This window comes from Beta vulgaris, chromosome 7, assembly GCF_026745355.1.
Source record: "Beta vulgaris subsp. vulgaris cultivar EL10 chromosome 7, EL10.2, whole genome shotgun sequence".
NCBI lineage: Eukaryota > Viridiplantae > Streptophyta > Magnoliopsida > Caryophyllales > Amaranthaceae > Beta > Beta vulgaris.
This window is the reverse complement of record NC_079208.1, coordinates 27,923,710-27,940,856: the sequence shown is the minus strand read 5'-3', so window position 1 is coordinate 27,940,856 and position 17,147 is coordinate 27,923,710. Positions and strand designations below refer to the sequence as shown.

Below are 17,147 nucleotides of genomic sequence, written 5' to 3'. Positions count from 1 at the left end.
TGATCACATTAGCAATCCAATACGGATAAAAGGTTTCCCGGATGAACTTTAACTCTAAAAGCTTTTGGATCTCCTGATCAACAGCCTGGTTCCTGGCCAGTCCCAAGTGCCTTTTCTTCTACCGGACTGGCTTCTGCCCCGGATCTATGTTCAACTTGTGCACAGCAACTTCGGGATCAATCCCCGACATCTCCTCAATCGTATACACGAAAACATCCTCAAACTCCTTCAACAGCGTGATCAATTCGTCTTTGGTCTGAGAACCTAGAACTGATCCTATTTTCAGCGTCCTTTCTGGACGTTCTTCGTTTAGACAAATCTCTACTGGTCTTTCCACCGGTTCTGGACTATCTAGTCCCATTCCCATAATGGCCATCACTTCTTCCAAGGAAGCCTTCTCTTCCTTGATGGCTAGGCATTTCCTCTTTTTGCTCAGCAAGAGTATGGACGGCCTGCCTTCTTGAGGAACCTTCTCTTGACTTTTCCCTACTTCATTCTTCAGCTCACTTATATGGCCTTTTACTATCTTGGCTGGTTATTCTTCTATGGACTTTGGCCGTTCTTCCTTTTCTCCTTTCCATGATGATGGTTTTAGAGTGGTGAGGTAGCATTATCTTGCTGCTTGCTGATCGCCATATAGGGATCCAATCTTTCCTCCATCACACTCGAATTTCATAAGCATCAAATGAGTCACTATGAAAGCCTTGATGTGGTTCAAGGTGGGTCGTTCGAGGATGACATTATAAGCTGTCAAATCTTGTACCACCAAGAATTTCACAAAGAGCGTTCGAGCGGCCTCTTTATCCCCTACCCTGACGGGTAGAGTGATTGTCCCCATGGGATGAATGACTCCTCCTCTGAATCCAAAAATAGGATGATTGACGGCTACTAAATTTCCTTCATCAAACTTCAACCTTGACAGACAATCCGCACTGATGATATCGGTAGAACTCCCTATATCAATCAGGATCCGTCTTACCCTGAGATTTGCAATTTTCATCTCTATCACCAGTGGGTCATCATGAGGTGTTCTTATCTTCCCACGATCCTGCTCGCTGACCATAATTTGGGAAAGGATCAGACTCTGCCTGGTTGGTGAGCATTATGCTGAGTTCCCGCAATAATTCTTGTGGTCGCGATTTGTAGGACCTCCTGCTGCAATCCTCTAGAATCACTAGCACTACATCTGTCAGTGCTTTCATCATCTTTTCTTCTCCCTTGATGATTGTCTTTTTTCCAGGAATTTTCTACTTGCCTGAGGTAAATAGGAGTTCATTTTACCCTTGCGAGCTAAGTCCTCCAAGGCTCTTTTCAGATGCTTACACTCATTGTCTCATGACCACAATCTTTGTGGAAATGACAGTACTTGCTTTTATCTCGGTTCCTGTAAGGCGTCTTCATTTCTGCTGGCGCCTTAAGATCATATTGATCTTTGATCTCCATGAGGATGAAATACTGATCTTTGCTGAACTCTATAGGCTCAGCTGATGATGCCGGTTCAGATCTCTTGCTTCTTTTAGATGAAGTTGTCATTGAAGTCACCACCCAAGTTTCAGCTTTCTTGGGGATGTTCTTTTTCGGCTGGATGGTTTCTTCAACTTTGTTTGCCTCTGGTTGTTTTGCTTTAGCACAAACCTCTATAGAATGAACTTAAAACTTCCAGGTCTTAAACCCCGGATGAAAGCGTCAAACGCTACTCCCGCATTCAGATCCCGGATCTGCAATGCTTCCAGATTAAATCTCTTCACATAACTTCTTAGAGCTTCCTTAGGTCCTTGGACGACCTTTCCTAGATGCATGTTGGTCTTCTACTCTTGTCGATTTGCGACAAAATGACTGGTAAACAAGATACTTAGCTCAGTAAAATTATTCACCGAGTTAGGCGGAAGATTGTTAAACCATTTTTGAGCTACCCATTTCAACGTGGCTGGAAAGTTCTTGCACCATGTACAACATCAACTCCCTGAACTACATCTGATGTTTGTATGCGAACAAGTGATCATCCGGATCTGTAGTGCCGTCAAAGGGCTCTATTGTCGGAAGCTTAACCTTTGGGAATGGAGGGGACTCCATGATTCTGGCTGAGAAGGGAGTCGGCCAGTTAATCTTGAGTGCTCCAACATGTCCTTTAGTGGTTATGTGCTCCCGACGATATTCCTTCAGCACTGGGTTTGAGGAGGTGTTGGCTAAGGCCTGACGCCTATACACCATTGGTTGTAAAACCGTTTTTCCTGCCTTGGCTGAACAGCCGAAGGTCTTTGACTTCTTCCTTTTGTTCTAGACGGAACCCTTAATGGGGGATCCTTCATATAGGGAGTAGACCCTGAGGCCGAGCGCTGGAGAGCAGCTGCCCTCTTGGCTTCCAAATACTCCCTAGCATCCGTCTCAATCTTGTGGCTACTAGGAGGAATGTTATCTCCCAGCCGAATTACTAACTTCCAGTCCATCTTCCTTCTAGGTTCACTGACGGTTGGCTGCTTTCCTTTAGACAGTGGCTTTGTCTTCTCTTGCCGAGGAGGTCGGCTTGTCCCTGGACGGCCTTCTTGGGACTGCCCCCTAAGCGGCAATGCAGCATCTTGCCCTGGATTAACCTGAAAAAGTAGCATATTGTTATTAATTTGCTCCTCCATGACAGCAGCCATCCTAGCCTGGAAGTCATTCAAAACATTTTCCAGATGACTAGTTGTCACTTGACGGTCAAGATTCTCCTGGATGACCGGGCCCCTACTCCCTCCAGAGAGACGAATGGCTGCAGAAGGCATGTCTCGTCCTCGGGGTGGCCTCTCGTCACCCACTGTATCTTCCACTTAAATCTCAAAGCTCCCATTCCGAGCAACATTGGATGAGTGACAATCAGTCATTGTTGCGTCTCCCCACAGACGGCGCCAAATGTTACGTAGTGTAAAACTACTAAATCAATACTACAATCACCAATAGTAGGTTCTCAACTTGGAGACTTGTGCAACAACGCCTGAACTCGAATCACTAGTAGAATAATTGCTAATTGCTGCGGTTTTACCCATACGCACCAATATATCACGTAAAAAGAAAAGGAAAAATATAAAATAACCATATTGTTGCGGTTTCGTCAGAAAACCGCAGCAATATGGTTTAGACGAATTTTTTTTGAAAATTTTTGATTGATTTGACCAAATATATTGTTGCGGTTTCTGACAAAAACCGCAGCAATATATTAAAATAATTTAAAAAATTATTATTTGAACCTATTGCTGCGGTTCCTAAAAAAACGCAGCAATATGGTTAAAAATTTAATAATAAAAAAATCTAGGGTTTCAATCCCTCCTCTCTACCCCTCTCTCATTTCACGCCCACTCTTCAGAATTTCTCTCTTCCTCTCTCTCTCTCTCCCCTCTCTCATTTCACGCACTTTTCAAACTTTCTCTCTCTCTCTCTCCTCTCTTCCTCTCTCTCTTCAGAGTTCCGGTCGTGTTGAATCTGGCGAAACCACGGCCGTTCGCCAGATTCAACGCCCTTCATCTTCAACCACGGCCGTGTCCAGATTCAACTCCCTTCGTCTTCTCCCTTCCAGTCGTCGGTCATTCGTTCGTCTTCTCCCTTCCAGTCGTCGGCCGTTGTCCCACGCGAAGTCGTCAGATCTCAGCCACCATCGTCGTCCCACGCCTTCGCCGCCTTCGGTTTCAGCAAACGCGAAATACCGCAGATCTCTCTTCGCCGCCTTCGGTTTCAGCAAACGCGAAATACCGCAGATCTCTCTTCGCCGCCTTCGGTTTCAGCGACGATGGTTCCAGTTCGTCGGCCGTTCATCCGCAGATCTCATGAGTCGTGGCTTCCTTCGCAAAATCCGGTTCAGTTTTGTTTTAGGAAATTTTAATTTTTCAGTTTCTTTTTTTTCAGTTTCTTTTTTTTTTCAGTTTCTTTTTTGTTTTCATTATATTTTTTGTTGTAATTCTGTTTTAGTTGTAATTATGTTTTAGTTATTTAGTTGTAATTCCGTTTTTTTTATTTTGCTTTTTTTATTTTACTTTTAGATTTTTTGTATTATTTTTGTAACTATCTTTTTTTTATTTTTATATATTAATTAGATTCAAATGTCATTTTTTTTAAGTTCATCTGTGAATTTGGTGGATAATGGATGGGTTAGTGAGCTGCTTTTAATATTTCAAATTTTAGTACAAAATGCAAAAAAAAAAAAAAATTACCTGTACCATGACATATTGCTGCGGTTTTGACCAGAAACCGCAGCAACATACTGGATTTTTTCTGATAAAAAATGATAATATTGCTGCGGTTTTGTGCTATAAACCGCATCAATATGTTGAGATATTGCTGCGGTTTAAAACCGCAGCAATATAATTAATACCTATTGCTGCCCCCTTAATTGCTGCGCGCCCAAAACCGCAGCAATAGGGCACTTTTTAACCGCAGCAAATAGCATTTATTGTACTAGTGAATCTCGGACCTGAGCTCTGCCTTGAAACCTACAAAAAGGGACCCACCCTGGAGGTTTGGGTGGTATTCCCCCTCCAAAGCTTAAGTCAGGTATCAGGGATATAAAGGAACTTTTAGAGAGAGAAAGTAGAGAGAGAGAATTTATGGCAGAATAACAGTACTATGCTCTGAAAAACGTACTTTTCCCCTAATTTCAAGGACTATTTATACTGTTTGAGATGACTGTTGTACCCTGATGTCATCCTAATTTGGGAGCACCTGATTGGTTAAGCAATAATGCTGCGACACGTGGCAGGTGCTGATTGGTCAGTACACCTCACTCTTTTACAGAAGTAGGCTTTACCTTTACTGGGCCTAAGTACAAGTTTGGGTCACAAGAAAGCTCGTTAGTACACTTTTCTCCTCAGAAAAGTGTACTTTAGCCCATCTAAACTTTTGACCCATGTATTTTGCCAGTACAAGTACGTGCCACTTGTAAGGTTGCGATGAGGCCACGTGTCACCTTCATAGCCGTTGATTTTGAGGCTACAGCAACGTCTATACTTCGTACTTGATGATGATTACTTGATGGATGAATTTTGATTAGGACAGAAAAGTTCAAATTTTTGGTTATAATCAATCGTAGCACTGATGATGAGAGGATGAATGTTCGATTTTTTCCTCAGTGAATTTTCACTGTTCACGCTTAATGTTGTCGCTCAAAGAGTGCTTTTGTTATTACTGGTATGGCAAATCGCAACCCTTAGTTCTTTTTTTATCTAAAGGTTGTAGTTAATTCTCACATATCCCGACTCCACACACACACACACACACACACACACATATATATATAGGGTTGGGTTCTAGTGAGAATCCTCTTATGGTGAGAACCGTGAGAACAACTTAAAATAAGCAAGAACTTCCTAAAATGAGCCAAAAAAAGTAACAAATGAGCAGAAACATAAAATGAGTAGAAAACATTAAGTTATTAAAAACGTAAAATGAACAAAAATTTAAAAGAAGAAAAACGTTATATGAGCATAAAAAAGTTAAATGAGAAAAAAAGTAAAATTAGCAAAACGTAAAATGAGCATAAAATTGTTGAATGAGCAAAACCATATAATAAATGAAACAAAAAATGAGCAAAAATGTTATGAAATGATCAAAATCTTCGTAAAATGAGGAAAAATGAGTGGTTCTCACGATTTTTCACTCATATGAATTTTTTTTTTTTTGACAAGGAAATTCTCATATGAACTTAAACATATATATATATATATATATATATATATATATATATATATATATATATATATATATATATATATATATATATATATATATATACATATATATTGATTGATTTGTATTAATTTATTGGTAAAATTACAAAAATGCTATGATATGAAATACGTCGTTCAATATCGGATATCTATATATCTATATAATACTATAAAGCAATAAGGATTTGCTTAGGTGTCATGATCAAATTAAATTGGCTGACGTGGCAGCTTTTTGTTAAAGTATTCCTTTGGCTTATGTCTACATGTTTAGAAATTTTCGACTTTTAAAATTTAAAAATAATTATACCTTCTGATTAAGATTTTAATTACGATATTTTAGGAAACAAAGATATTCCATCCTTAGTATATTCATTTTAAGAAGCTAAATTAAATGAAATCATTATTGTGAAAGGAAACTAAATCCCCTTAATCATGATTCGCTTTTTCTAAATTGCCATTTAAGTTATTTTGAACAATTAGTTAATAAAAGAAATCATGATTTGCTTCTGATTAAGTATTCGTTGCTATCATATATAATAGATGGTATATGTAATAGCCCATATCTTAAGCAGGATTAATTAAAGGCTAATTATTTAACTTAGCTTAATGATGATATTAGTTATAAGTCGTTTTTTTTTTTTTTTGTTAAATATATTTGGGGGTTTAAAGAAAAAGAATGAAAATTGCCATATGTATATTGTCATATGGTATTTATTTACTTACCTTTAGTATTAATAGTTGATTTTATTATAAGAGAATATAAGTCTCATCTTTCTTGTCTTTCCCGTGTCATCTCTTCTCAAAGACACATCTTCAAGCAAATTTTCATCGTGTCAAATCGAGCAAGCTTCCAATTTGAGTGGTAAATTCTTCTATCAAATATCTTCAGTTTAATTACCCAAATTCTTCTATAATCTCACCTAAGCTCAGTTTCCATGCTCGTGCTCTTACCCTTCTTCTTCGTTCTTTGATGTTGAAGAACCCCGAATTAAAACTCATGTGTTTTCTTTCTCTTTTGTATCACGAGTTTCTGTCCAGCCACATATCTTAATCATGTGGTCCGATTTTGGCCAAAGTATCAAGATCAATGTTGTAGATCTCAAAAAGTTAATGAATTTCGACCCAAAAATCACTGAATTTGGAGTTGTGAGCTAGAAGATATGCTATTTGGAAGTTCTACACTGGTTCTGTATTTTGTCGTGTTGCTGCTGCTTTGCTCCGTGATTGTTGCTCTGTTTTCTCTGCCTGATTGCTTTGATTGCTGCTGCCCTCCTCCTCTAAGTGTTGTTGCATGTGGTTATCTTCCTTTTCTTTTGTTTCAAAGAAACACCAAAAAGCCAGAATTGGGTTCACTTTGCAAGGTATATACGATATTACAAGTTTTTAAAATCAGTTTGTCTCCTTCATTATTATCACTAAATGGTGGAAAATTAGTATCTTATCAACTGCATTTCGATAATGAGTTGTAAAATCAGTTTTTGTATTTGTGATTTATTCATTTTGCGGTTTATAAATTGAAATGAGTTTTATTATATTAGTAAGTGAAGTAAGTAGAGTTGAACTTGGTATTAATTAATAAGTTAGCATGTCAGATTGATGATATCACTACTACAAAAGCCATACGTTCGAGACGCTTTGTCCTCGACGCGTGGATGTAGGCGTTAGGGGGTTTGCAAATTCCCGCCTATCTTCGATGCTTAAAAGCGTCGACAAGATGCTCGTTGCTTTTAGGCGTCGTTCAAGACACGTGCAGTGCACGTGTTACATTAAATAGCGCAGATTCTTAGGAATGCTACACAAGAAGCAAAACCGCCTACTCTAACTTCCCATTTCAGTACTCCACGCACACACGAACCCTAATTCTTCACAATTCAATCTCATTCTCAAATCTAGCATAAAATTGAACGTTTTTCGTTGTTATATGGCTTCAATCAGCATCTAATTTCCACAAATGGCGTCAGAATTGAGCTCAGAACCGAATTCGGAATCGATTTTGGTAATTTCAAGTTTAATCGTCCAAGAAATTATCGTGGAAAACTGTTGTTGACTGCTTGTAGTACCGATTCTAGCGTTTCAACTGGTCGCTGTGAACAAAATGGGTTGAATATGGAGAAATCTTTCCAGAAATTTCAAGAAATCGTTGCTTCTCTTCCTCCTGTTATTCTCGCGCGGTCAGTTTCTGTTGCAATTCTCTTTTTTTATTCAGTTAATTTCCGTCCATTTTGCATATCAATTTTCAGTATTGTTGATGAGATTGTTTCGACGTATTTCCAAGAATGGTGTTGATGATTATTTTCTAGCTAGTCATTGCATTATGATTTACAATAGGGCCAGTTTTTGGAAACTGTTGATTCTGCAATTTGAATCTCTCTTGAAAAGTTTATATTTGTGCCGAGGTTTATTGTTCTTGTATTGCATTTTATTTCAATAGAACTACTCGGACATGTTGCTTTAAGTCTCAAATCTAGAATGAGGGGTAACGAAGTGCCTGGTACAGGTGTTTGATGTTTCTGAGAAGTTTTTGCAGCTATTAGTCTTTAAAATAGATTTAGGCTCTCAGGTGCGTTTTCAAATTTGGTAATTGAGGTTTAATATTTCTTTGATAATTTTGGTGGGCAGTTTAAAATAGGGCTTTGCCAGCTTTCTGTGACAGCGGATAAAGCAAGGAACATTGATCATGCTAGAAAGGCTATTGAGGATGCTGCTCAAAAGGGTGCCAAGCTAGTTGTTTTGCCTGTAAGTTTGCATTCGCTATTGCTAATCCTTTACCTTTGTTCTTCTTTTTTCGGAGACGGTAAGTCGGTCAGGGATGTCGGGCTTGCGCTGAAATTGTTGATCACTGATCATTGTTTGTTTATCTTTTCCTGAATACTAGTTTTATCAAGTATGATAACTATGGTTCTGGGATGTATAGAGTTGGAATTGCCAATAAATTGTTTTCATTTTCTGCTTACTGGATGTATTTTTGTGGTTGAACTCTTGATGATATAAAAGTATTATAGTTCTAGAATATTTGGGTTGAATGTCTAGGAGTATGTATATGTGCTCATTGCCTAAACTGCTTGTGGTCGAGTTGGATTCACATCCTACAGACTACAAAGTATATAGAGAGATAATCTTAAGTTTCTTGATGGCGGGAGTAAATTTTGGGGCATAGGATGTGTATACGTGATATGGATGGACATAAGGTCGTGAATAGTATTTAATACTTTGCTACTCATTTCATGCTAGAGTTCGGTTTCCAAGATAAGAGATGCATATTATTTATGGAACTTCTTGCAAGGACTGGCAGTATCTGGATGAGAGATTTTCTAGAGTAAAGAACAATTGTAAAAGGGAACTGGAGAGATTTCTGAGAAAGATACAGATTAGTTAACGAGGAAATGGCAATATTTTGCGGTTCAGAATTTCAGCTGCAATCCTAATGTGAGAGAGGGAGATGACTTTCTTGCAACAAATAAATAGGCTTTTGAATAAATTGACATTTTAGTGGCAAGATGATGGAGTTTGAGAGGTCTTGTACTAATTTTAGAGGGAGTCGTCTGTCCATCATATTGTTTTTTTGGAGATATGCACTATTTTTTTTGAGGAACTTCAGCTTTTCAGTTGATCTCCATGCTATTCTCTCTGCTAAGTTCATCTGAATGCTTTTGGTTCTAGGTTTTTGATGTAACAATTGCAAGTTGTTTATGTTTCACATGAAAAAAGAGCTGCCCTTCCCTGTCAAAGGCTCTATCATTGGAGGATGCGATCTCAGATTTACCTTCTGTATGTCTTTGTTGGATGTTTTTAGTGCTTTTACTGGTGATATTGCTGTATGAAAATGCTTGGTTTGAATTTATTTTTGTGCTGCTCACACCTTTATAGGTTACAAATTATGAAGAACAAGATGAGAGGCCTTATGAAGGAGCTCCTGTTTCGAAATTTCAGCAATACATTAGACTGAAAAGAGAAGGTGAGTTTTTTGTTACCGAAGATGGCAGACCATTATAGCTGCTTCATCTGTAGATAATTTCTTGATGGATTGGATTGTGTAATCTTGTCTTCCAGATATGATGCCATTTAACGGGTCAGCTGAAGTTGCATTAGATTGTGCTCTTTATGATCATCGCCCTTTGCAATTGAACAAAGATGACTATCAAAGAGTCTGTCAGATTCCAAAAAAGAAGGCTCAGAAGCATATTTTCTTGCAGAACTAATCTTAATATTCAATCTTCTTTTGCCTCTGCTTGTTCTCACGCCTACGATATTCGTTGTTGAACCAGGGAGCTAATTTTATAAACTTGCCTGGGGTGCTAGTAGACTCTAAGAACAAGGTCTACTTGGATCCTTCTATGGAAAGAGTGTTCCTTCCCTCAAAGAAGCCTTTGGTATATACATCTTTTCTATGCCTTCCTACATGTTTAATCTGCTTGATCAATGAAATAACCTTGACATGATTTTATGATGATTTAGGTGCCTGATTATGCTTTAAATTTTGTTCGAGGAACTTCTTCCAAGTAGGGCTACGCTTTCTATCTCTTTCTGCAGCTTATTTTGTTAACCGGTTTCATTCTTACCATGATTTCATACATTACAAATCTTTCTTCCAGGCCATTTGGTAGGTTGTGGTGGGATGAGACCGTTTCGACAGTCATCAACAGGGCAGAACCTCACAACCAGGTAACTTTTAATTCTTTTCAATTGGACAATGACACTTTGATGCTCTCGTCTTAAGCTTTTGATCTGCTGTTTCGAAACTTTTGAATTCAGACTTCGACACTTCATTTTAGGCCAAATCGTATGATAATAGATTGTGTGTAAAAGCACAAAGTGAATAGTCTACCTTCTATGATAGAGTCATGGAGAAAGAGAACATAAAGGCCTTTGAAAAAAGCAAGGGAATGAAGGAAAATATTGATTGCTATTTGTTTATAAGCTCGAATCAACTTCCTCTGTGGTAGCATGTTTCTGCAGTATACTAAATAAAAGTTTCCCGATATCCTTTCCCTGTGGAGCTGCAGTAATAGTTATCATATGGTAGGAGCTCTGCTTGAGTTCTTGGAGGTCCTAGGTGGGGCAATTAGCTTTTTGGGGGTTGGAGGAGGGGGAGAAGAGGGCTTTTTATAATAACTCCAGCACTTAGTAAAAGTATTAGTGAAAGTTTACATTGTTTATTACCTCTCTCTTTTTTGTTGTTTCTCAGTTTTGTATCCTATTAATACATGCAGTCAATTTTGCTCGGATAGTGCCTGATGGGCTGCTCGTTTTCTTCCCATCATACTATGTCATGGAACAATGTATCAGTTGCTGGAAGGACAATGTAAGACATTGAATTTATCCTAAAACTTCGTGTTTGATTGAAATGTCTACTCATTTCAAGCTTCATTTTGTTTTAGTCTCGTGGCAATGTGGCCTCTCAAAGTACAATATGGGAAAGAATATGCAAATTTAAACAACCTGTGATTGAACCAAGGCAGTCTTCATTATTTGGTTCATCGATTGAGGTAATACAAGTGGGTAATGATGTAGCAATACCAGTTGCTACCGCGCTTGGATATGCATTCGGCCTAGCATGTCAAGGACTTGCTGATGATAAGCCAGTGACAACACTTCCCTTCAAGTTTCCTAATTTTTATCTCCTTTTGAAGGTACTTGAAAATAATGAAGGTGCAACAGATCAAGAACGGATGGCTTCAAAGTAGCTACCATCATTATCGTCATCTATTTTGTTAGCGCGCTAGATCTTATTAGTTAGCTTATTTTCAAGGTTACTTCACTTTGGATATTTTTATTAATTAGACTTAACTACGACATACAATTTGCAATTATGTTTATAGAAAATATATATATATGGTTAGAATTTTGGTAAATATGCAATATTTGTAGGGATTTTAATTATCTTAGTATATATTTGTAATATATTGATTAAAGTAATTTTTTTTACCTTAGTATATATATATATATCTTCAAGTTTCAAAGTTTGTTTTTATTCTAGAGTAAATGTACATGTGTGTATGCTCATATATATATATATATTTGTTAATTAAAAAAAAAAGAAAAAGGGACTACAAAAACGAAATAATACATTTTATAGCCATAAAATTTTGCCAAATGAAATTAAAATTTGAATCCAACTTCTCTTTTAACGACGCCAAAAAGCGTCCAGATTTAGACGCGGCAAGGTGCTGCAAGTCATCGTGAATGGGACGCTTTTACGCGATGAGACAATTGGGGACTATGTTAGGCGTCGAGAATGGCGACGCTTTTACGTGTTGTAAATTACCGACTCAATTGACGCGACGCTTTTAGACAGCGTCGCAAGCAAATTTAGCGACGCTTTTTGGCGTCGCCAAATGGGTTAAAAAGCGTCGCAATAACACTCCTTTTGTATATGAGTTAGATTAGTGGAAGGGTTGTCATACAATTATATGTAGTTAATTCATGAAAGAGTTTAGAAAGTAAGAGCAAGCCAATTTCTTTATCTGAATTTCAGTGAGAATGAATATTAATTATCACTATTATTGTTGAGGTGAATTATTGTGGAGTTAAGTCAGAGTTGGTGATCAAGTTCATGATTCTTCGAGGTTGCATATAATCTTTCTTGAGTTTATTATGGAGTTGGATAGCGTTGAGGTAACTTTTATGTTCAGCAAAATGAATTTACATGCCCATGTTGTATTGTGTTTTCAATATCATACATTGCTTATAGTCAAGGCCATGGTTATAGATGCATATTTATAAGTTAATTGTGAATTGATATTTGATGGTTATGAAAAAATAATACTTTTGTTATGTTATTGGAATTGTTCGGAAACTATAAAGTATTCTAGAAATGTGATTTGAGTATGATAATGAGAAAATGTTTTCGAAATGGTTTTAGCTGGCTTAGTTTATGAACTGAGATGAATAGTGGGCAAGGTCCAGGTGGAGTAAAATGATTCGTATATGAGTAAGACCAGATAAGGTCGAATATTATGTTAAGTTATGTTATAAGCCTGTACTTGCCAGCGATTTATGTAATGTGATTAAGCTATGCCAGCATTATATTTAAAAGATGAATTATTTCCGAACAATTACCAAGTTGTTTCTGATATGAAAAATGTTTACGAATCAAAACCGTTTTGACGGGCTGGAGTAAAGTTACTGAGTTTTCCACTCATTTTAGTTTTTCGTTTTTGTTTTGTATTTCTGTTCTGTAATTGCAGGTTCTTGAGTTGGAAGCTCCGAATGGATCATAAAGGAAAAGTTTGGATGTTAAGTTGTAATTAGAAGTATTCAAGTTCTTAGTGCGTGAAATATAAGTATTATATTATTTTGGGAATCGAGTAATGTATTATGTAATCTGTGATTTGGTTATTGAAGATAATTTGTTGTGGGCCCATAACCCATAGGTTCCAGGATCGAGTAAAAAGGTTTTGTTTCCGCTGCGAGTAAATAGTTAATTCGAGGTTATTAAGTGCTAATTGAGTTTTATAAATGTTAAGTATAATTAGCTAGCAGCTCGGAAGTGCAAGCTGTTACAGTATAACATTATATCATCACATGAAAATTCTATATATCTAAGATCATGAAAGTTCACAGCTGCTATAGCTTGTGCGCTGCTTCTTAAGAGCTATACACCTCCACATTTCAAGACTCCTCTCTTCCTGTCAAGCATTCCTCTTCCATTATTATCTACACATCGCAACAAAAATTATGAGATAATTTCCGAGGTAGCTTTTCAATGGTGGTTGTTAAGCAAGGTGTAAAGAGGTCAATCATGTCAGCTTCTTCAGTGAACTTTGATACATAAGATGTATTTCTTTTTTTTTGCATGCAACTCTTCCTATTCATCTGAATAATTTAGGAATAACTAGGGGTAATAGTTGGCAGTTTGGCACATGAAGTAAATTCCAATAGAGTTTAGTAACCGTAGAAGTAAAACACTGATGATTGTAAGAAATTATCAATAGACAATGTATATATCATGGGGAAATGAAGGGAATAATTTAGAATGTAATTTCTAATTGCATATAATGCTCATAATTTCTTTCAAGTTAGATTGTTTTAGTTTAATTCTGATTACTGTTATGGCTTTTTTTATTTTGTTTCAAATTTTGTGTTTCAAGATCACTCAACCATAAAATATGATACATTTAAAGAGTTAATTAAGAATCATTAACGTAGCTTCCTTGCTGAAACCCAATCTAGAAAATCTTTTGTAGCTTATTTCAGTTTCTATTCTCTAAATATTAGTTAAAAGTAACTTAGATGTCTTTCCAACACACATTTTGGTGGGAGGACTAAAACAGAGGTAGGAGAGATACAAATAAGTCATTTTATATTATGAACAAATTTGACTAAGCATGATTATCTGTATAGGTAAAAAAGGCTATATGCTCGCAAAATTATGAACAAATTTGACTAAGCTATCAATACTGCAGCAAATTGATTTTTTTAAAGATCTTTTGACATGCTCATCTTTACAATATGATTTTTACAATACAATGAAATACTAGAAAATTGTGAGAAGAGAGCAAGAAACAAATCGCCGGCAGTATTGATAGCTTTTAATTCTCAAGCAATAACATTCCTCGCAAAAAATAATTTGATCGATCTACCACGACTAGAGCAGTAAGCCAACAACAATGGAGGAACAATGAAACAACACACAATTGCATTGGCCGGTTAGGAACCGCAAGCATGAAGCAACACTGGTCAGGAATCCCGATCGATGGTTGCTAAATAGAGGGGAGATGAAAATGAGAGAGAAATAGATCAACTCAACCCAATAAAATCTTGAAAATATGATTGATGATTATCCAAGTTAAGAAAAAACGAATGGAATGAGAAGGTTGGTGGTAGCATGAAGAAAAAGAAGATGATTCTTTTCTTTTTGTATGAAAAATGGTGGGACTTAAGTTCCAAAATTAAGTTCAAATGAGATGCTAAAGTCGTTTTTTTTTATAAAAAAAAAATTGGTTTGTAGTGGGTGTTTTTATGGTGTTTGGGTTTGGGTAAGTAGGTGAAAAAATGGTGAGTAATATGAAGTAGATGGATATGATGTGTTGGGCAATATGAAGTGAAAGAGACAAAAAGTCCATAATTGAAAGTGAATGAGAAGGAAATAGGTAAAGAATAGTCCATAATTTTTTTCATTTTAAAAAAGTGAAAGAGAAGACAAGAACTCAAGAAACAAATAACATAATTCACAATAACAGTTACACAATACACGAGAATTTTGGATATAACATAATTCACATTAACAGTTACACAAGAATTTTTTATATAGATTTTGTTCTTTTTTTTTTTTAACTATGCAAATAAAGTATTATTTTTTGTGTATTAAATGAAATATTTCTAACTTACATTTCTAAAATGTCTATATTATCATTATAGAAAACACAAGATTAGTAAATATTGCTGTGTTTCTTTCTTTAGTATAATGCAATGAGTTTCAGATGAGTTTATAGTATTATATAGATGAGTTTGTTTTTATAGTATTATATAGATGAGTTTCAGAGCAACCACTAATTAATTATGATATCCGCAGTATTTCGTATATATAATTATAGATATCTTTACACATGAGTTGATAGCAGTACAATGGTATGAGTATGAGTTGATAAAAATAAAACTTTCAGTTTAATACTCTCAAAACGGTAGTACAATGGGTGATGATAGAGAAAAGCATGCAAGGAAGCAGGGAAAATCATCAACGATCAACAAGGAAAATCAACCGGGCGACTATGAAAAAGGTACACTTGAAGTCTTCAACCCATTTATTTAGAACTGTGAGAATTGAACATCCTCTGCAATTGAACACAAAATATGAAACAATTTCAGGAAAAGAAAAATCATCGAGCAAATGCAACTGTTATTTACCTTGATTCATGAAATTTGGCCAACTTTTTTGATTTGTGCAATTGCAGATTCCCACCGTAGCAATTTTTGACATTTTTTTTAGTTTTTTTTTTTTCATTTTCATTTGAGAATACATAAAAGAAACTCTAAAATGAGATAGAGATAGAGGAATAGAAAATGGGTTGGTCAAATGGGGCAGGGGTTATCAATTACATCATATTATGCATAAATCTTTTAATAACTTAAAATTATATTATATGCTTATATCGGAACAACTTGCAACACTAGATAGTATATTTATATGAGTTACGAAAATCGTGTAGTTAATATTCATTGTATAATATAATCCATACATCTTTAAACTTTGACTGTATAATGCACGAGTCATAAGACAATTTTAATTATTCTCAATACAAGAATATTGATTAAACACAAGCTAAGTAATCATTACAACAACAAACACTTCTCCCTAAAATTGTAACTATTCAACGTACCAGTTTTAATTATTCTTAACACAAGATTATAAAATTTAAGCACAAGTTATTAGTTTACAATTTAGATAGAATTGTTCTAATGTAGTTCTCAAAGTTTAAAAGCACGGATGGTATAGTCAATAACATTGATGGAAACATGTAAAAAGTATTTTATATTGCCAGTTTAAAAGTATGAGCAAAATTTTCAGATTTCAAGGCCATTTTACAAAAATCATAATTATATAACATACGGGTCATAGCCACATTTAATACTCTCGATACAAGATCATAAAATTTAAAACACATGTTATTAGTTTTAAAATTTAGATAGAATTATCTCATGAGTTCTTAAAGTCTAAAAACATTGACTATAATCATTGAAATTGATAATAATATGTCAAAAGTACTTCATACCAATTCAAAAGTGTTGAACAATTTTTTTTTATTTTATGTAAGTAAATAATCATGAATTCAACCATTGATTTCCTATAACCGACCACTCATACTTTAGAAAACCTGTAGATGGGAATAACAAACTAAAATTTACTTTTTCAAACTTATATATATGTTTCATTTTTTTTATATTCTTAATTTTTATATTATCATTCTTATAGATTAACGGGTTAAGTAATTTCACCATGATTTTAGGAGAGATAATATAAAATCTTATACTTCCTTCGTTTTGTTTTAAATGAAACGTTTGCTTTTTCACGCAACCCAACGCGCTTCTTTAGTCATTAATATCTTTAGTTGTGTACACGTAAAAAATATAAAAAAGTTATAATTTGATAGTATGCATCGAGACGAATCTAACAGGATCCCATTAATTAACTATGTTTTTCTTTATATAATAACGATAAATTGGAGTTAAAATTGATCAGTGAATAGTGACATTTCATCCAATGTTTCATTTAAAACAGAACGGAGGAAGTATTAAAACAAAAACTTCCCGTGCAAGTGGCACAAGTCTTAAACCGATTTTAAAATGTATTCTTAAGACACGATATTATTATAAAAACTTTAAATCACGAGCTAATATTCAAAATAAATTTTACGAGACCATCCTAAAATATTAAATTTAAAACAAAAAACTTCCTGTGCATGTTGATGTGTTTTTTGTTTTATAACGTATTTATCAATTTATATATCACAATTA

General features: G+C 35.4%; 3 protein-coding genes across 7 annotated transcripts; 2 read left to right on the top strand and 1 right to left on the bottom strand.

Moving 5' to 3' along the window:
* Positions 1 to 610: 610 nt before the first annotated feature.
* LOC130589516 (uncharacterized) lies at positions 611 to 1,063 on the bottom strand. The gene has a single exon (XM_057390786.1). It carries the CDS (start codon positions 1,061 to 1,063, stop codon positions 611 to 613), a length of 453 nt encoding a protein of 150 aa, XP_057246769.1.
* Positions 1,064 to 6,261: 5,198 nt separating this feature from the next.
* LOC104899095 (uncharacterized) lies at positions 6,262 to 9,898 on the top strand. 5 transcript variants are annotated; one of them, XM_057396383.1, is made up of 6 exons: positions 6,262 to 6,555; positions 6,732 to 7,054; positions 8,313 to 8,429; positions 9,402 to 9,461; positions 9,561 to 9,648; positions 9,744 to 9,898. In XM_057396383.1, exons 2-6 carry the CDS (start codon positions 6,854 to 6,856, stop codon positions 9,890 to 9,892), a joined length of 615 nt encoding a protein of 204 aa, XP_057252366.1. In that variant the 5' UTR covers positions 6,262 to 6,555; positions 6,732 to 6,853; the 3' UTR covers positions 9,893 to 9,898. The 5 variants fall into 5 exon arrangements, 2 of the variants coding, with proteins under 2 accessions (XP_057252366.1, XP_057252367.1); XR_008970429.1 differs by lacking the exons at positions 6,262 to 6,555; positions 9,744 to 9,898 and adding exons at positions 7,629 to 7,689; positions 7,763 to 7,864 and having other exon boundaries at positions 6,917 to 7,054; positions 9,354 to 9,461; XR_008970430.1 differs by lacking the exons at positions 6,262 to 6,555; positions 9,744 to 9,898 and adding an exon at positions 7,763 to 7,864 and having other exon boundaries at positions 6,920 to 7,054; positions 9,354 to 9,461.
* A 32-nt stretch (positions 9,899 to 9,930) lies between these two features.
* LOC130589515 (putative DNA (cytosine-5)-methyltransferase CMT1) lies at positions 9,931 to 11,664 on the top strand. Its single transcript, XM_057390785.1, has 5 exons — positions 9,931 to 10,063; positions 10,149 to 10,192; positions 10,286 to 10,355; positions 10,879 to 10,995; positions 11,072 to 11,664. The coding sequence occupies exons 1-5, from the start codon at positions 10,028 to 10,030 to the stop codon at positions 11,375 to 11,377; spliced, it is 573 nt and encodes a 190-aa protein (XP_057246768.1). The 5' UTR covers positions 9,931 to 10,027; the 3' UTR covers positions 11,378 to 11,664.
* The last annotated feature ends 5,483 nt before the right edge of the window (positions 11,665 to 17,147 follow it).